At 39.6% G+C, this 13,046-nt stretch overlaps 1 protein-coding gene across 3 annotated transcripts in view; it reads left to right on the top strand.

Moving 5' to 3' along the window:
- kif1ab (kinesin family member 1Ab) overlaps window positions 1-9,227 on the top strand; it is a 31,576-nt gene extending 22,349 nt beyond the window's left edge. For 2 of the 3 annotated variants that reach the window (XM_030751161.1, XM_030751159.1), the window contains exons 41-48: window positions 117-262; window positions 2,140-2,328; window positions 2,444-2,515; window positions 3,183-3,292; window positions 4,119-4,262; window positions 4,394-4,586; window positions 4,681-4,799; window positions 6,465-9,227. In XM_030751161.1, the coding sequence (XP_030607021.1) occupies window positions 117-262; window positions 2,140-2,328; window positions 2,444-2,515; window positions 3,183-3,292; window positions 4,119-4,262; window positions 4,394-4,586; window positions 4,681-4,799; window positions 6,465-6,522 (1,031 nt within the window). In that variant the 3' untranslated portion in view covers window positions 6,523-9,227. The remainder of the gene's footprint in view (window positions 1-116; window positions 263-2,139; window positions 2,329-2,443; window positions 2,516-3,182; window positions 3,293-4,118; window positions 4,263-4,393; window positions 4,587-4,680; window positions 4,800-6,464) is intronic. The other variant, XM_030751160.1, reaches the window with a different exon arrangement.
- The last annotated feature ends 3,819 nt before the right edge of the window (window positions 9,228-13,046 follow it).

The following is a 13,046-nucleotide window of genomic DNA, read 5'->3' as shown; positions in this document are numbered from 1 at the left end:
GAATCAGAATTAAAACAAATATGAAAAGAATTCTTGAAAATAACTAAAAATTTCTTATATTTATTTGTTTTTTTTGTCGTTTTAAACACTTGGGCACTTCTGTTCCTCTTCTTCAGGCATGCAGCGTCGCCGCAGGCGTGTGCTGGACACCTCGGTGGCCTATGTCCGAGGAGAGGAGAACCTGGCCGGATGGAGGCCTCGCAGTGACAGCCTCATCCTCGACCATCAGTGGGAGCTGGAGAAACTGAGTTTACTGCAGGAGGTTAGCTTACTGGAATTACATTAGAGTTTATTATTATAGTTCTTATAGTTCTCCTCATAATAGTTTCTTATATCTTAAGTTTTTCTGTGGACATTGGCTGCTTTTGCACATTTTCAGTCCAGTCCTTGTACCTGACCATTTTCAGAGGAATCTTTAGTCATTTAACACTTACCTATGAATCATTCAGGCATAAAAAAGGCAAAAACTCAAGGGATGAACAGCATCTGAAAGTAATGTCTATAAGAAACAGGGAAAAATCAGGCAAAGACCTGACACATGACCTGAAAGATGCATGTGGCCCTTCAGTTGATCCATCTGCTGTTCACTGAAGCTTCATCAGAAGTGGTCTCAGTGGAAGGGTGGCTGTCAAGAAGCCATTCTTAAGAAGGGGAAACAGGGAGAAAAGGCTGAAATAAAATTCATAAGTATGTATGGAGGAGGTCAGGAGGGAGGTAAAACAGTGAGTGTCTACAGCCATCTGTTAAACACGGTGGAGGCTCTGTCATGGTTTTGGGGCCTGCATTTCAGCCAGTGGTGTTGGGGATCTTGTAAAAGTTGATGGAATTATGAATTCAGAAAAGTACCGTCAGATTTTGACCCACCATGCAGTACCATCAGGAAAGCATCTGACTGATAATGGCTTCATTTTCCAGCATGACAATGATCTCAAACATACTGGTGGTGCAGAAAAGAATACCTGAAAAACACACAATGGAACACTATCAGTCATGGACGTCAACATTACTGAAGCAGTGTGGGATCATCTTGATAGAGAACAGAACAAAAGGCAGAAACATCCAAAGAAGAGCTTTGAATGTCCTTCACGAAGCCTGGAGAACGATTCCTGGAGAGTACTTAAAGAAATTACAAGAAGGCTGCCTCAGAGAGTTCAGGCTGTGCTGAAGAATAAAGTTGGTCATACCAAACATTGACTTTCAAGCTTGTTAGAATTATATAAACTCTGTTTTTGTCTTATATACTGTATTTTCATTTATGTTTGCACATTTTGATAAATCGCTGCATCAATTTCCCATTTTTGTAGCAAAATATAAATACATGAGGGTTGGGTCAAGACTCAGTATTGTAATTAATCTACATTTAGATTTCAGTTAAATTCACAGTGTCCTGAGGACAGCAAAAAGTTTATGTGATGACATAACTTTGGAATCTCCTCGATCCTGGCTATATTCGTTTATTAAGGATGGGGAGGAACATTCTCATCGCTTCCCAAAGTCTTGTTTTTTTCTTTCTTTTACTTTGAATTTCAGGTTCATTTTTAAGAGCTAATACAAGTCATAAAATTGTGTATAGCTGTATTTGAGCTGCCTTCAGTAATTACTGTTATTACTTACTTGGAGCAATGAGCTTAATGAGTAGCAGTGCCATTTTTGCTACGCACAGCCCACCCAAACTTATTTCTGCAAATTGCAGGGAAACCTGCATTTTCTAACTGAAAAAAAGAAGAAGAAAAGCAGCTAACTATAGCTATGTGATTTCCTCAATAAAATATATTATTCCAGTCATCAAAATGTATTAAAATCCAATAGAAACTTGTTAATTTAACACTGTTTCAACTTTAAACTATTTCTTGTTCCATGCAACATTTGATTTTCTAATATTTCCTGTTTGGTTTCTGCAGAGATTCTTGTAGAACATATTAATTTGAAAATTGGAAGCAACAATAAAAACAAGAGAGGAAGTGATGCATTCATCCATCAAGGTGTCAGGAGAATGTGCGTTGGTGTGTTATCAATGGAGATCATCTTTTGTGCTGCCTACTTGAAATGACACACGCACTAAATAAATTCCTGTTGGGCTTTATCTTTGAGGCAACAACCAGTGAAGTGAAAATCTCTTCTCTTCTTTTTTCTCTAAAGGTGGAAAAGACCAGGCACTACTTGCTGCTGAGGGAGAAGCTGGAGGCGACTCTGCATGCGGGACAGGATGCACTCTACAAGAGCAGCGACATCAGCGACTTCGCAAAGAGTCCTGTCCTCAGCCACAGCCCCAGCAGCAGCCCTGCCCTTGACAGTCCCAACCAGAGGCAGAGGGAGCTGGCTGCTAAGGTGACTGCTGATCTCCTCATCTCGGATTTACACCTTCATTTATCACTGATTTTTCACACACAGTGTCATTCAGCTTCATGTTTTAAAAGAAAAAAAAAATGTTTTCACATTCCAGTGTCTGCGTCTGCTGATGCACACCTTCAACAGGGAGTACAGCCAGGTGAGCAGCAGTGCCAGTGAGAGCAAGGTGAGCCCCAGCCTAGGCCCTCTATAACCCAGTCCATTAGTCCCTCTGAACCTACTGTTTACAGCTTTACCTTCACTAAATATTTTTAAGCCCCACTTCCTTCCAGTCACTCCCTGATATTGCATCTATTCATCACTCTTTCATGCTTTGTTTTTTAAACACTTCACGCTTCCTTATTGCAGAGAATTTCATACTTCTCACTTCTCTTCTCTCTTTATAACCACCCAGCAGACCTGGGTTAAACATTACTGATAATTGCTGGATAAAACGTGCCTAATATGACAACCATTTTTTCAGTATTGACTCAGGTCTTCTGATTACTCTGTTATACCAACTATCCCCCCCTTACATTCTTCACCCCTCTCTGTCCCTTCTTCTTAGAGACTGTAAGGCCTCCACTAACTTAATAACACTCCTGCATGTCCTCTGAAACATCAGCGAGGGGCTCTTAGACATACTGAGGATTTATGCGACAGTGCTGGTTCTGTAGTTCATTGCTAGAAGATGACAAACTGATCAAGCTGTTCTCTGAATGCATGTCTGTGTGGTTTGTGCTTAATTGTTTGCTGGATTGTTTTGTCTGTGTTTGTCTCTCTTGTCTTGTGTGTCCGTGTTGTTATTCTGGTTTCTGTGTGTGCGCGCGCGCATGTGTGTGGGTGTGTTTTAGCTTTCTGAGATGTCTGCATCTCTCATGAGGGAGTCATCCTCTTCTACGCTGAGCACGCTCACTCCGTCCTCTACCTGCCCCTCACTGGTCGAGGGACATTATGACATTAGGTGAGGAAAAAGCATCATTTTGTATACAGCTTCTTACTCACTGTTTGGCGTGTTGTTCAACGAGCAGTAAGTTGCAAGTGTAACCCAGTAATGTTGGTAAAAGCAAAGTGTCATTGGTGACTCTGTTTATTTTTCTTTAAGCAGCACACCTTTTAGAAACATGCTTGGCCTAATGTGTTCACAAATGCACATATTAAAGCTTTTCAGGAATTTGGTGTATGCTCTAACATTACGAATGGCAGCACTTCATACATCATCCAGGAGACCATACTTGGTTTTATTTTTTTAGCAAGAAAATCAACAAAACTGACAGTTGCAACATTTAACATAACTCAGTAAAATAAGAGGTTTTAATGTATTCTCATAATTTGGATTTGGAAGAATGTATATACACTCACCAGCCACTTTGTTAGGTATGCCTGTCCGACTGCTCTGTAAAGCAAATATCTAATTAGTCAATGACATGGCAGCAACTCATTATATCTAGACATGTAGACATGGTCAAGACAACCTGTTGATATTCAAACCGAGCCGATCTGAATGGGGGAAGAAAGGTGTTGGTACTAGATGGGCTAACCTCCCTGCCAAGTTTTTTTTTTTTAATTTACTGTAGCTTGGTAGTTTATGCTTAACTTTGCTGACGTAAAAGTTGCACACTCTAGGTTTTCCAGTTTGGCACAGAAATGAATTAGCTTACAGAGTTTCTCCTGGTAATTTTGTTGAACATTGCAAATATGTTTTGAAATTAGAAATAAGAAAAGGTGCTTGAAATGGATTGTTTTGAAGTTAGTTTTGTTTGTTGAACCTCATTCCCTCATTGATGCAGTGTGAACATGCTGATGTTGTGTAGACACAATGATCCCAGTTCAGGAGCATCCACACCGGACCTGGACCCGTACAGCCCGGTGGACAGAAAGAAAGTTCTCAGAGGATGCACCTTCGTTCCCGACATACAGGAGATTCGTGTCAGGTCAGATCACACTCGTTATGTTTAATACACCACCAGATGTTATCACACAGCTGGAGATCCTCCAGATAGTTTTGTTAAGTATTCAGGTCATGGGACAATTATTCATTTTGAATTCCTTTCAACTTGTGCAGTCCGATTGTGTCAAAGAAGGGCTACCTGCACTTCCTGGAGCCTCACACCAGCGGCTGGGTGAAGCGTTACGTGGTGGTGCGCCGACCCTACGTGTACCTGTATCGTAGCGAGAGGGACAGCGTCGAGAGAGCCATCATCAACCTGTCATCTGCAAAGGTGGAATACAGTGAAGACAAACAGACATTACTGCGGGTACGCTTAAGTGGTGAAACTTATTGCAGAAAACACATTTTAACCAATGAATGTGAACGAACTTTAGTAACCCCAGAGTATTTCCTGTTTTCAGACTCCCAACACATTCGCTGTGTGCACCGAGCATCGTGGGATACTGCTGCAGGCTGCCAATGACAAAGAAATGCATGACTGGCTGTATGCTTTTAACCCTCTGTTAGCAGGCACCATCAGGTGAGTGGTGGTAAAGCATCCAAATAGTTTACTAAGGGCCCAGTTACACAGGCCTTAAGACTGGCATCCACTGATGACTAGGGAAAAATGAGTATTCCTCATCCAATTGTGACAAGTAGCTGGAGGTTGCTGGTGGATTGCCGTGGTCACCCATAGTTTGCATGGAAGACATCAACTTGTCTGCAAACACTTGAAAACTGTTCACCAAGTGAAACTGAAGCAGAAACCGTTGAGTTTCATGGTAAAAGTTGCATCTTTTGAAATGTGTTGGCACAACTGCTTTGGAGGCAAACGGTCTTTTCCAAGTTTCACCACTGCTCAGTGGTTAGTCAGTAAGTGTTTGCAGACAAGTCTGCGTGTTCCATTTTAACTACAGGCGATTGCAGCAATCTGCTTGTGATCAAAACAGTCAGAAGGAGGTTTTGGTGTAGTACCCTGTTTACAACTGATTTTACGTGGTGACAGCCACTTCTGGTCGGGGAATACAAATTTTTTTGCCGGCCGGTCTCCAGGCATGTCTGACCTTAATTTTTCCTGAAAGACTCTGAAATGCAATCGTGAATAAGCATACAGATTTACTGAAAAGGGCCTTCTTGGCTGGGAATCATGGAAACTGTTAAAATTAGTCCAGTTCTGACCAGCAGTTATTTCTGTAGCACTATAGTGAAGATAAAGGCTCTTCTTTTTCTTCTTGTCTTTTTGTTATTTCTAAAGATGTGAAAATATGTTGTACTTTATAAGGACAAAACAAATCAGGGAAAAAATAAAAATACTAGTATTAAGTGGAGCAGTTCAGGAGGTTCATCTACTAAATGGAAAGTCATTAGTTTGATCCCAGAGTCCTTCAACCTGCATGTTGACCTCAGGCATGTTATTGAACCCCAAGTTGCCCCCAATGCATCCATCGAGTGAGGGTGTGAATATCAGGCATAGGAAAAAAAGCACTTGTGAATGAGGCTTGTAGTAATAAAACGCTTTAAGTGCTGAAATTAAGTAGAAAAGCGGCATTAAAGTACCAGCACATTTAGTGACCCTTTGAAAATTTCCCATCGATTGGAAATAACCCAGAGTAGATATACTAAAAGAGACACTTTAATTAATACCACTCCAAATTGTGGATTTCTGACCATCCATAGCTACACAATAAAAATCCTTTTTTATTTTTAAGTCTGCTCCCATCTGGCCAGATTAAAGTATTATGCAGTTTGAAAGAAAGGGAGATTCAGACATGTACCAGTCATAGTGAATAACTAGGGAAGTATCTTCTGCATCGTTTCTGTGTCCACAGGTGGCTGATTTTGCATTTTCGGAGCACAAATAAACAGCTTCTTCAGTGTTAGCTTGTGACTCGCTGGGCTGTGCACGACAGCCAGAATCAGTTTCAGTGTTAAGGCAGATCCCGCCCCTAAATGATTTTGACTGTTTGTTGAAACAAAGTAGGCATTGACGTGTAAACCCCAGAACTCACAGTTTATATTTTGACCTTCTGCATACACCCACAGCAAAGTAAAAACATTTGAATGATTGTTTTGTTCATTTTAAGCAAATCATCAATGAGCTCCCAAAAAAATCATATTATTGTAATTGCTTTTCAGATGTATACAATGTGCTTTTTTCCTTTCTGTATCTCTCCTTTTTCACATATTCTTACTTTCCTCCCGTCAGGTCAAAACTCTCCAGAAGAAAGTCGGTCCAGTCGTACCCATCGGCTCAGCGGATGTGAGAGTTGAAGCAGCCCAGCAGAAAACGACTAACAAAACAATACAATCTGAAAGCTCAGCTCAACATCTCGCTTTATCGAGCATAGACCATATAGCAAACTGACAAATAGAACCATTTAAATATCCCTCTATGTGATGACCGCCCCAGTCCCAAAAATCACTCACTCGCTCATCCTCAGACCCGACAAAAGCATTCTTTGTCTGGTTTTGCTGTCACCACCACACTAACCCTGCATGGTGTGCTCCCTTCTGACCTTTAGAAGAATTCATAAGAAGATCTAACCACCCAAACCCGCTACATAGTTTACCTCTGCTGGGCGCTGGGACTAGTTCTGATTAGTTTTCATGTTTCCTGTAGATGTGTCATCTGTGAGACTGCCAGTTTCCAGTAAAGAGATAAGTCTCAGCTGTGAAGCAGACATTAAACATCAACCATTAACGGCATCGAGTGAGGAGGGGGAAATAAAAACATCTTATAGGATGTTTTCTCTGTGTAGGTGTGTTAAGTGCAGCGATGATAGCTCCGTATCCATCCACCATACATATAATGTACATTACCTCAGTTTGGATTGGCTTGGTGCTCTGCAGCATAGAGTATTTGTTTCACTGAAGAGGTTTCGATAGCAGAGATACATCATTGCTGTTGCTCATCATTTTAACCCTGAAGTAGCATGATGAGGGATTTAAGCTGTTGTTTCTGTGTGGTTTTTTTTTAATCTGGTTCTATGAAAACTGAGTTTGTTGGCTAGACTAAGACGATACGATCAGGAGAGATAACACATGTCCTCGCCTTGTTATTGATATGTGCTTGTTCCTTCCTTTATTATTTTTTTTTTTTTCTACATAATCCCTTGCAGGTATGACCCGGAAGGAAAATGTTGCTGTTGTAAGCTCTCTGCACTGTAATTTATTGTGACAGGACCACTGACAGTTTTGTTGCATGGCACTTTATTGAGTTAATGTCTTGTATCATTTACTCTGTTATTTTAACCAAAGCTTTCTTTTTCTTGTTGTGCTTGTTTCACCCACTGTGCAGTTGTGTTAGCAGACAGTTTTTTTTTAAATTGGAATTTTAAATGAATAGTTTGACATTTTGGGAAAATGTGTTTCCTGCCGAGTGTCAGATAAGAAGATTTAAAGCGCACTTACGACCCTGAAGCCAGCAGATTTTTAGCCTAGCTTGGCAAAAAGGTGGAAAATAGAAAGCTTGGCCGTGGCCATTAACAAAAAGAGAAAATACCACCTCTGAAGTTAACTAATTAAGACTTGTCTAATGCATGACTAATTCTTGCATAAATAGCTGCAAGCGTGATGCAGTTTAATGCAAATTAGTGAGCTTTAGAGGCAACGGATTTTGTTGCTTGAGTTAATCGTCTTGTGGCTTCATCTTCATGATGAAGGAAGATTTGTATCAATCGCACATCAGTATGCTTCTCTTGGTGCACTTAAATCAGTGATTTTCCCTCCCTCAGGGACCATTTTCACATACATAGACATAAATTTCCACAATTCCTGGCAAGAAAGCAAAAAAAGATGAATTTCCCAAAAGGTTACACTATTTTTTTTAACAAGTTAATCACACTTAAATTGATCTGCTGTATGACAAAACCTGGGAAGACGACTGTACTGTGTGTGGTTGTCATTTTTATTTTTATGGGTCAGCAGAGTCGCTCTGTTGATACGTTTACTAGTGAAGAATCCTCTTGTAGCTCACTAGAAAGGGCAAAGTTGTAATCGATCATGGACTTGCGGTCTGTTGAGGGTGGTTGCTTTGAGTGGATGAGAGCGTTGTCCTAGCACCAGATAGTGCCTCCCTTTCTTCACCTCTATTTTCTTTCCCTCCTTCATCCTCATCTTTATCATTAATGCTAAATAAAGTTACTTACATACATCCACGATTAGCGTTTATGTAAAGTAATAGTAAATGCTACTGATCTTTTTCTAATTTTCATTATGTATATCAATGTTTCGGAGAGTGAATATTATCAATGATCGTCTATAGCATATAGATATAGCCTGTAACAGACTGTAAATGTTGCCTTTGACAGCAGTCTCCCTGTCAGCTTTTGTACTGTAGCTGCTCGGTATTTGACAGCTTGTGTCAGAAACCAGTACAGTATGAATAACTTGATGTTGTTATGACTCTCACGTCCAGGAATGGTTTGTAGGTCTTTTTTATCTGTTGTTAATGTTGCTTTGAAATCAATGTTTGAAATGGAAAAAAAAACTTTACCCCGTGATGTAAGAATGACAACTTTGAGTCATATTTACTGAGGTAGACATATAATGCATTCACCGCAGGCCTGGTCAGCCAGCCAGTCTGCCTGTCCCATTTCCATCTGAATGCTAATGGTCAGTTTTCTACAGCCCGTAAACAGAATTTAGGACTCTGTGTGCCACAGGCCAGCCAACCTGTTGAGCAACACAGCTTAGATGATGTGGAAGTATGTAGAAAATCTAGCTGTCTCCAGTTGAATTTGACATTTTATTACAGTTTTGTTTTGTTATTTAATGGTATTCTATCTCAGAATGTGTCGGGTAAAACTCAAAGATATTTAGCTTATGTTGTCTGCTGGTACAGAAGGCAAATGGAAAGTTTTATTTATAGAATATCAAAGCATAAATTATGTTCTTAAAATATAATGCACTTACGCACAAAGCAGCTTTATTTCATATGATTTTGTATTATGCATTTAAAATAAAATGAGAGGCTTATATATATATATATATATATATATATATATATATATATATATATATATATATATATATATATATATATATATATATATATATATATATATATATATATATATATATATATATAATATTGAGGTAGTCAGTGCACAAACATTGACATTTTACAATTGGCACGTGGCTTTCAAGGCTTCCAACCCTAACAGTTCAAGAGTGCCATGTTAAGAAACACTTTGTGAGGTAGTTTTAGTGTGATGGCCAGTAATTGTTGAAAGGTACATGAGTCGATCTTTTTTTTTTTTTTTTCCCCCCTTTATGCTGTTTCTAGCTGTCACAGCTCTGGATCGAAGCATGTAGGTCCACTTATCTTCGGCTGTCCCCTCTCTCCTGCCTTACCGCTTGCTAATGACAACAGCTTTCCACTCCTGAAAGTGCTGCTTGTAAAGTATGTCATCCATGATCCCTGTAATGATTAACTGGAAACCTTCCTCTTGGCTCTGTCTTGTATATAAATGGAAATTTCTGTGTTGGGTCTCATTACACAGATGATATTAACTCTCTTTTACTCTGTATACCATGATGAATAAGAATACTGACCTGCTGCCTTGTTAAGTGTCACTGCAGAGTACAGAGTGCTGATCAGGAAGCAGTTTTGGACCTCTTGGATCAGTGTGAGTGAGGAGGTCATTGTGGACCGGGTATATGATCCCAGGTCTGTGCTCTTGCTCAGAGTTGCTTGACAGAAGCAGAAATGGGTGCAGCCTGTGATAAAGTCTTAAACTCAGTGCTCACGTTTATCTTTTGAGTGTTCTGAAGTTCTTTCTCATGTCTGTGGACACATAACAAAAGTTGTCAAGAAAAAAAAAGCAAATAAATAAATGTGTTGAAAAATTATGCAACATTTGAATGTCGTGTTTGATTGTTATTGTGCACAAATTAAATCGATTTTTGAGTGTGGAGTTCACCTGGGATCTATTCATGGTCGCCTGCTGTTGACTCTGTAGAGTCCCACTTGGAAATTATTTGATATTGTCTGAATGTCCGGTTACAGTGTGCTCTAGGAGAGCATAATAATAGTGCTAATACTTCATCACTGTCTTCTATCTAATCATAAACCTTGTGGATATACGAGAAAGGTAACATAAGAAAAAATTATTAGCTGAAAGAATCTCAACTCCTCTGAAGCTTCTTACAGTACATACAGTACATGCAACTAATCCTATGTTATACCCTGACAGTGTGTGTGTGTGTGTGTGAGTTTACTGTTCATATCTGATATTCAGTACCAAGCTAAAATGCCCAAACATTACAGTTTTTACAGTTCCAGAAAGCTCAGTCTGGCTCATTCTACAGTATGACATTTTAATGTGTTCTTGCTGTCATGCTAAATTAATTTATACAGTGAAGACCTAACTACTGTAATTAGCAAGACTTTCATATAGACATTCTATTTTTTTAAATGGCCCAGTTCTTGTACCTGACCATTTTCAGGCCATTGACTGTTTTTTTTTTTTTAATTTGTTTAACCACTTAGTACTGACCTATGAATCATTCAAGCATAGAAAAGGCAAAAAAATAAAAAAAAAAAAACTCAAGGGATGGACCAGTGTTGTGTGTACACATAACAGACAACTTAGCAAAGACCCAGTTTTAAATTGTAGTTTTTGGCATATTGTTACAGCAGCCTGTTTCAAAAACATGTAATTTTTTGCCATTTCTTTAGTTGAATCTATGAAAAATGCCACAGAGAACACAGTTTGACGGGCATAAAATTGTATTTTTGCACCAACAAGGTGATCGCCAAAGAGCTATTGGCAGTGCATGCTCTGCAGGGTGTCCTTAAAAAAAACTGAGAAAACTGGACAAGTGAAGACAAAAGGAAGAAACTGCAGGCCTAAAAATCTATCTGCAGCAGATGAGCTTTTTGTACACTCCAGCAGCCTTTCATCTAAAAGTATTACTTTTCGTTATTATTGATTCACACTGTGGGGTTCCCACTTTTTTTGTCTGCAAAACAAGCAGTAAATATAGAAGGCAGGAGCAGACCAATCAGGTAGGTTATTTAATTTCAGTTTGTTGATTACTTGTCTGCAGCAACATCGTACTTTTCTGAATGGCATGTGTTTTATGCTCTGTATAGCTATTCTTCCTCTGTCCAGTCTTGGCAGGTTGAACATCTAAAGAGGCAAAAACACCTCTGTTAAAACATGAGCCCAAACAAGAGAGTGTTTTTGCTGACAGTGCAACCTTATAAATGGATAACATTATCATAAAGCTCGTCTCATGTTCTGTTACATAAGAGTTTGTACTTTTGCTCAGGGTGAACACGTCTGCATGCCTGTGTGATGCTGCCTTTGTACAGCCTTCCATTATTGATCATGTACTTACTATGTGCTCTGCTGCAGCAGGGCCAGTCAGGCTAATCCCCTAATAACAGAAGCAGGAAAACTGGGCTTCACATAAAGGCCCTGGACTAGGTTGGGGGCCGCTGCCTGTCATTAGGCACCAACTTGTGTTGTGCTGTGCTTCTCTTTCCATATCTTCATGTCATCGTGAAGCCTACTGCATGCATATTGTAGCTTTGCAGTGATGCACTTCCAATAAAGTTTAAAGACAGCAGCTGGTTAATTAAGCTCAGAAAGTATAAAAATAATCCTGGATAACAAGAAAATAATTAGAAATGCTGAAAGATAAGAGAAAATAAAATGGAGTTGAAATGATGATCTTGTAAAACTTGATTCAGAAAAGTCTATATACAATATTTTAGCCTTGATATTTATAAAATTAAATATCTTAATTACATGACTTATACATGCTTGGTATTAAAATAGGTAATCACTGATTATAATTCATTTTGTAGATTTTTGTATGAGTATGGTTAGAGACCCTTTCTCCATCTGCCAGGTATCAGGACACAAAGGCAGGACTATGGGGCCGATGAAATGACAAAAAGCAAGCCTTTGTTTTGGCTGATGAAAATCTAAATGTTCAAAAGGAACACAAAGCTGACATCCAAAACAAGCAGGAGGAGTGCTAATTTCCACAGGAACACAGACAGGGCAGCACATCAGATGAACTGACAAAGAAATGGGGGTAATCAGGACTGCTCCACCTTTACTGTTTTCACAGAGGCGTGATCAGCAGGTGAAAACAATAAAGGCTGGGCAGACAATCACAGAGGATTCGAGAGAAGACAAAGTATGAGAAACTGTAATACAAGTGTATGACGAAATGGCACCATCTTCATGCTTCATTCACAAGAAATGTGAATCAAAAAAATCCGAATAAAACATGGGTCGTTTCTAAACAACTGCAGATTCCAAGATCATCAGTTCAAACAATTGCATTTAAGTACAAGTTGTTTGGATGTGTCATCACTTTGCCAAGGTCTGGAAGAAGACCCAAACTGTCACACTCAGATGAAAGGAAATTGGTTAGGATGCTCAGGAACAGCCTGGGAACCACCAAGGTTCATGCCTGCCTTGAACTGGAAACTGCTGGAACACCAGTATCACTGTCCACAGTGCGGAGAGTTTTACATTGCCGTGGACTGAGAGGGTGCTGACAAAGAAAGAAGACCCTGCTCCAAAGTCAACACCTTCAAGCTCAGCTGCAGCTGCCCACATGAACAAGGCAAATGCCTTCTGGAGAGAAGTTTGATGATCAGATGAAAAACAAAGACAAAGATGAAGCTATTTTGCCACAATGACAAACTGGTGGTAGCATCATGCTCTGGGGCTGTTCTGCTGCCAATGGCACTGGTACATTGGACAAAGTGAATGGAATAATGAAGAAGGAAGACTACCTCCAAATTCTTCATTTTGACAAC

Source organism: Archocentrus centrarchus, chromosome 17 (genome assembly GCF_007364275.1).
Source record: "Archocentrus centrarchus isolate MPI-CPG fArcCen1 chromosome 17, fArcCen1, whole genome shotgun sequence".
NCBI lineage: Eukaryota > Metazoa > Chordata > Actinopteri > Cichliformes > Cichlidae > Archocentrus > Archocentrus centrarchus.
This window is presented reverse-complemented; position numbering and strand designations above follow the sequence as displayed.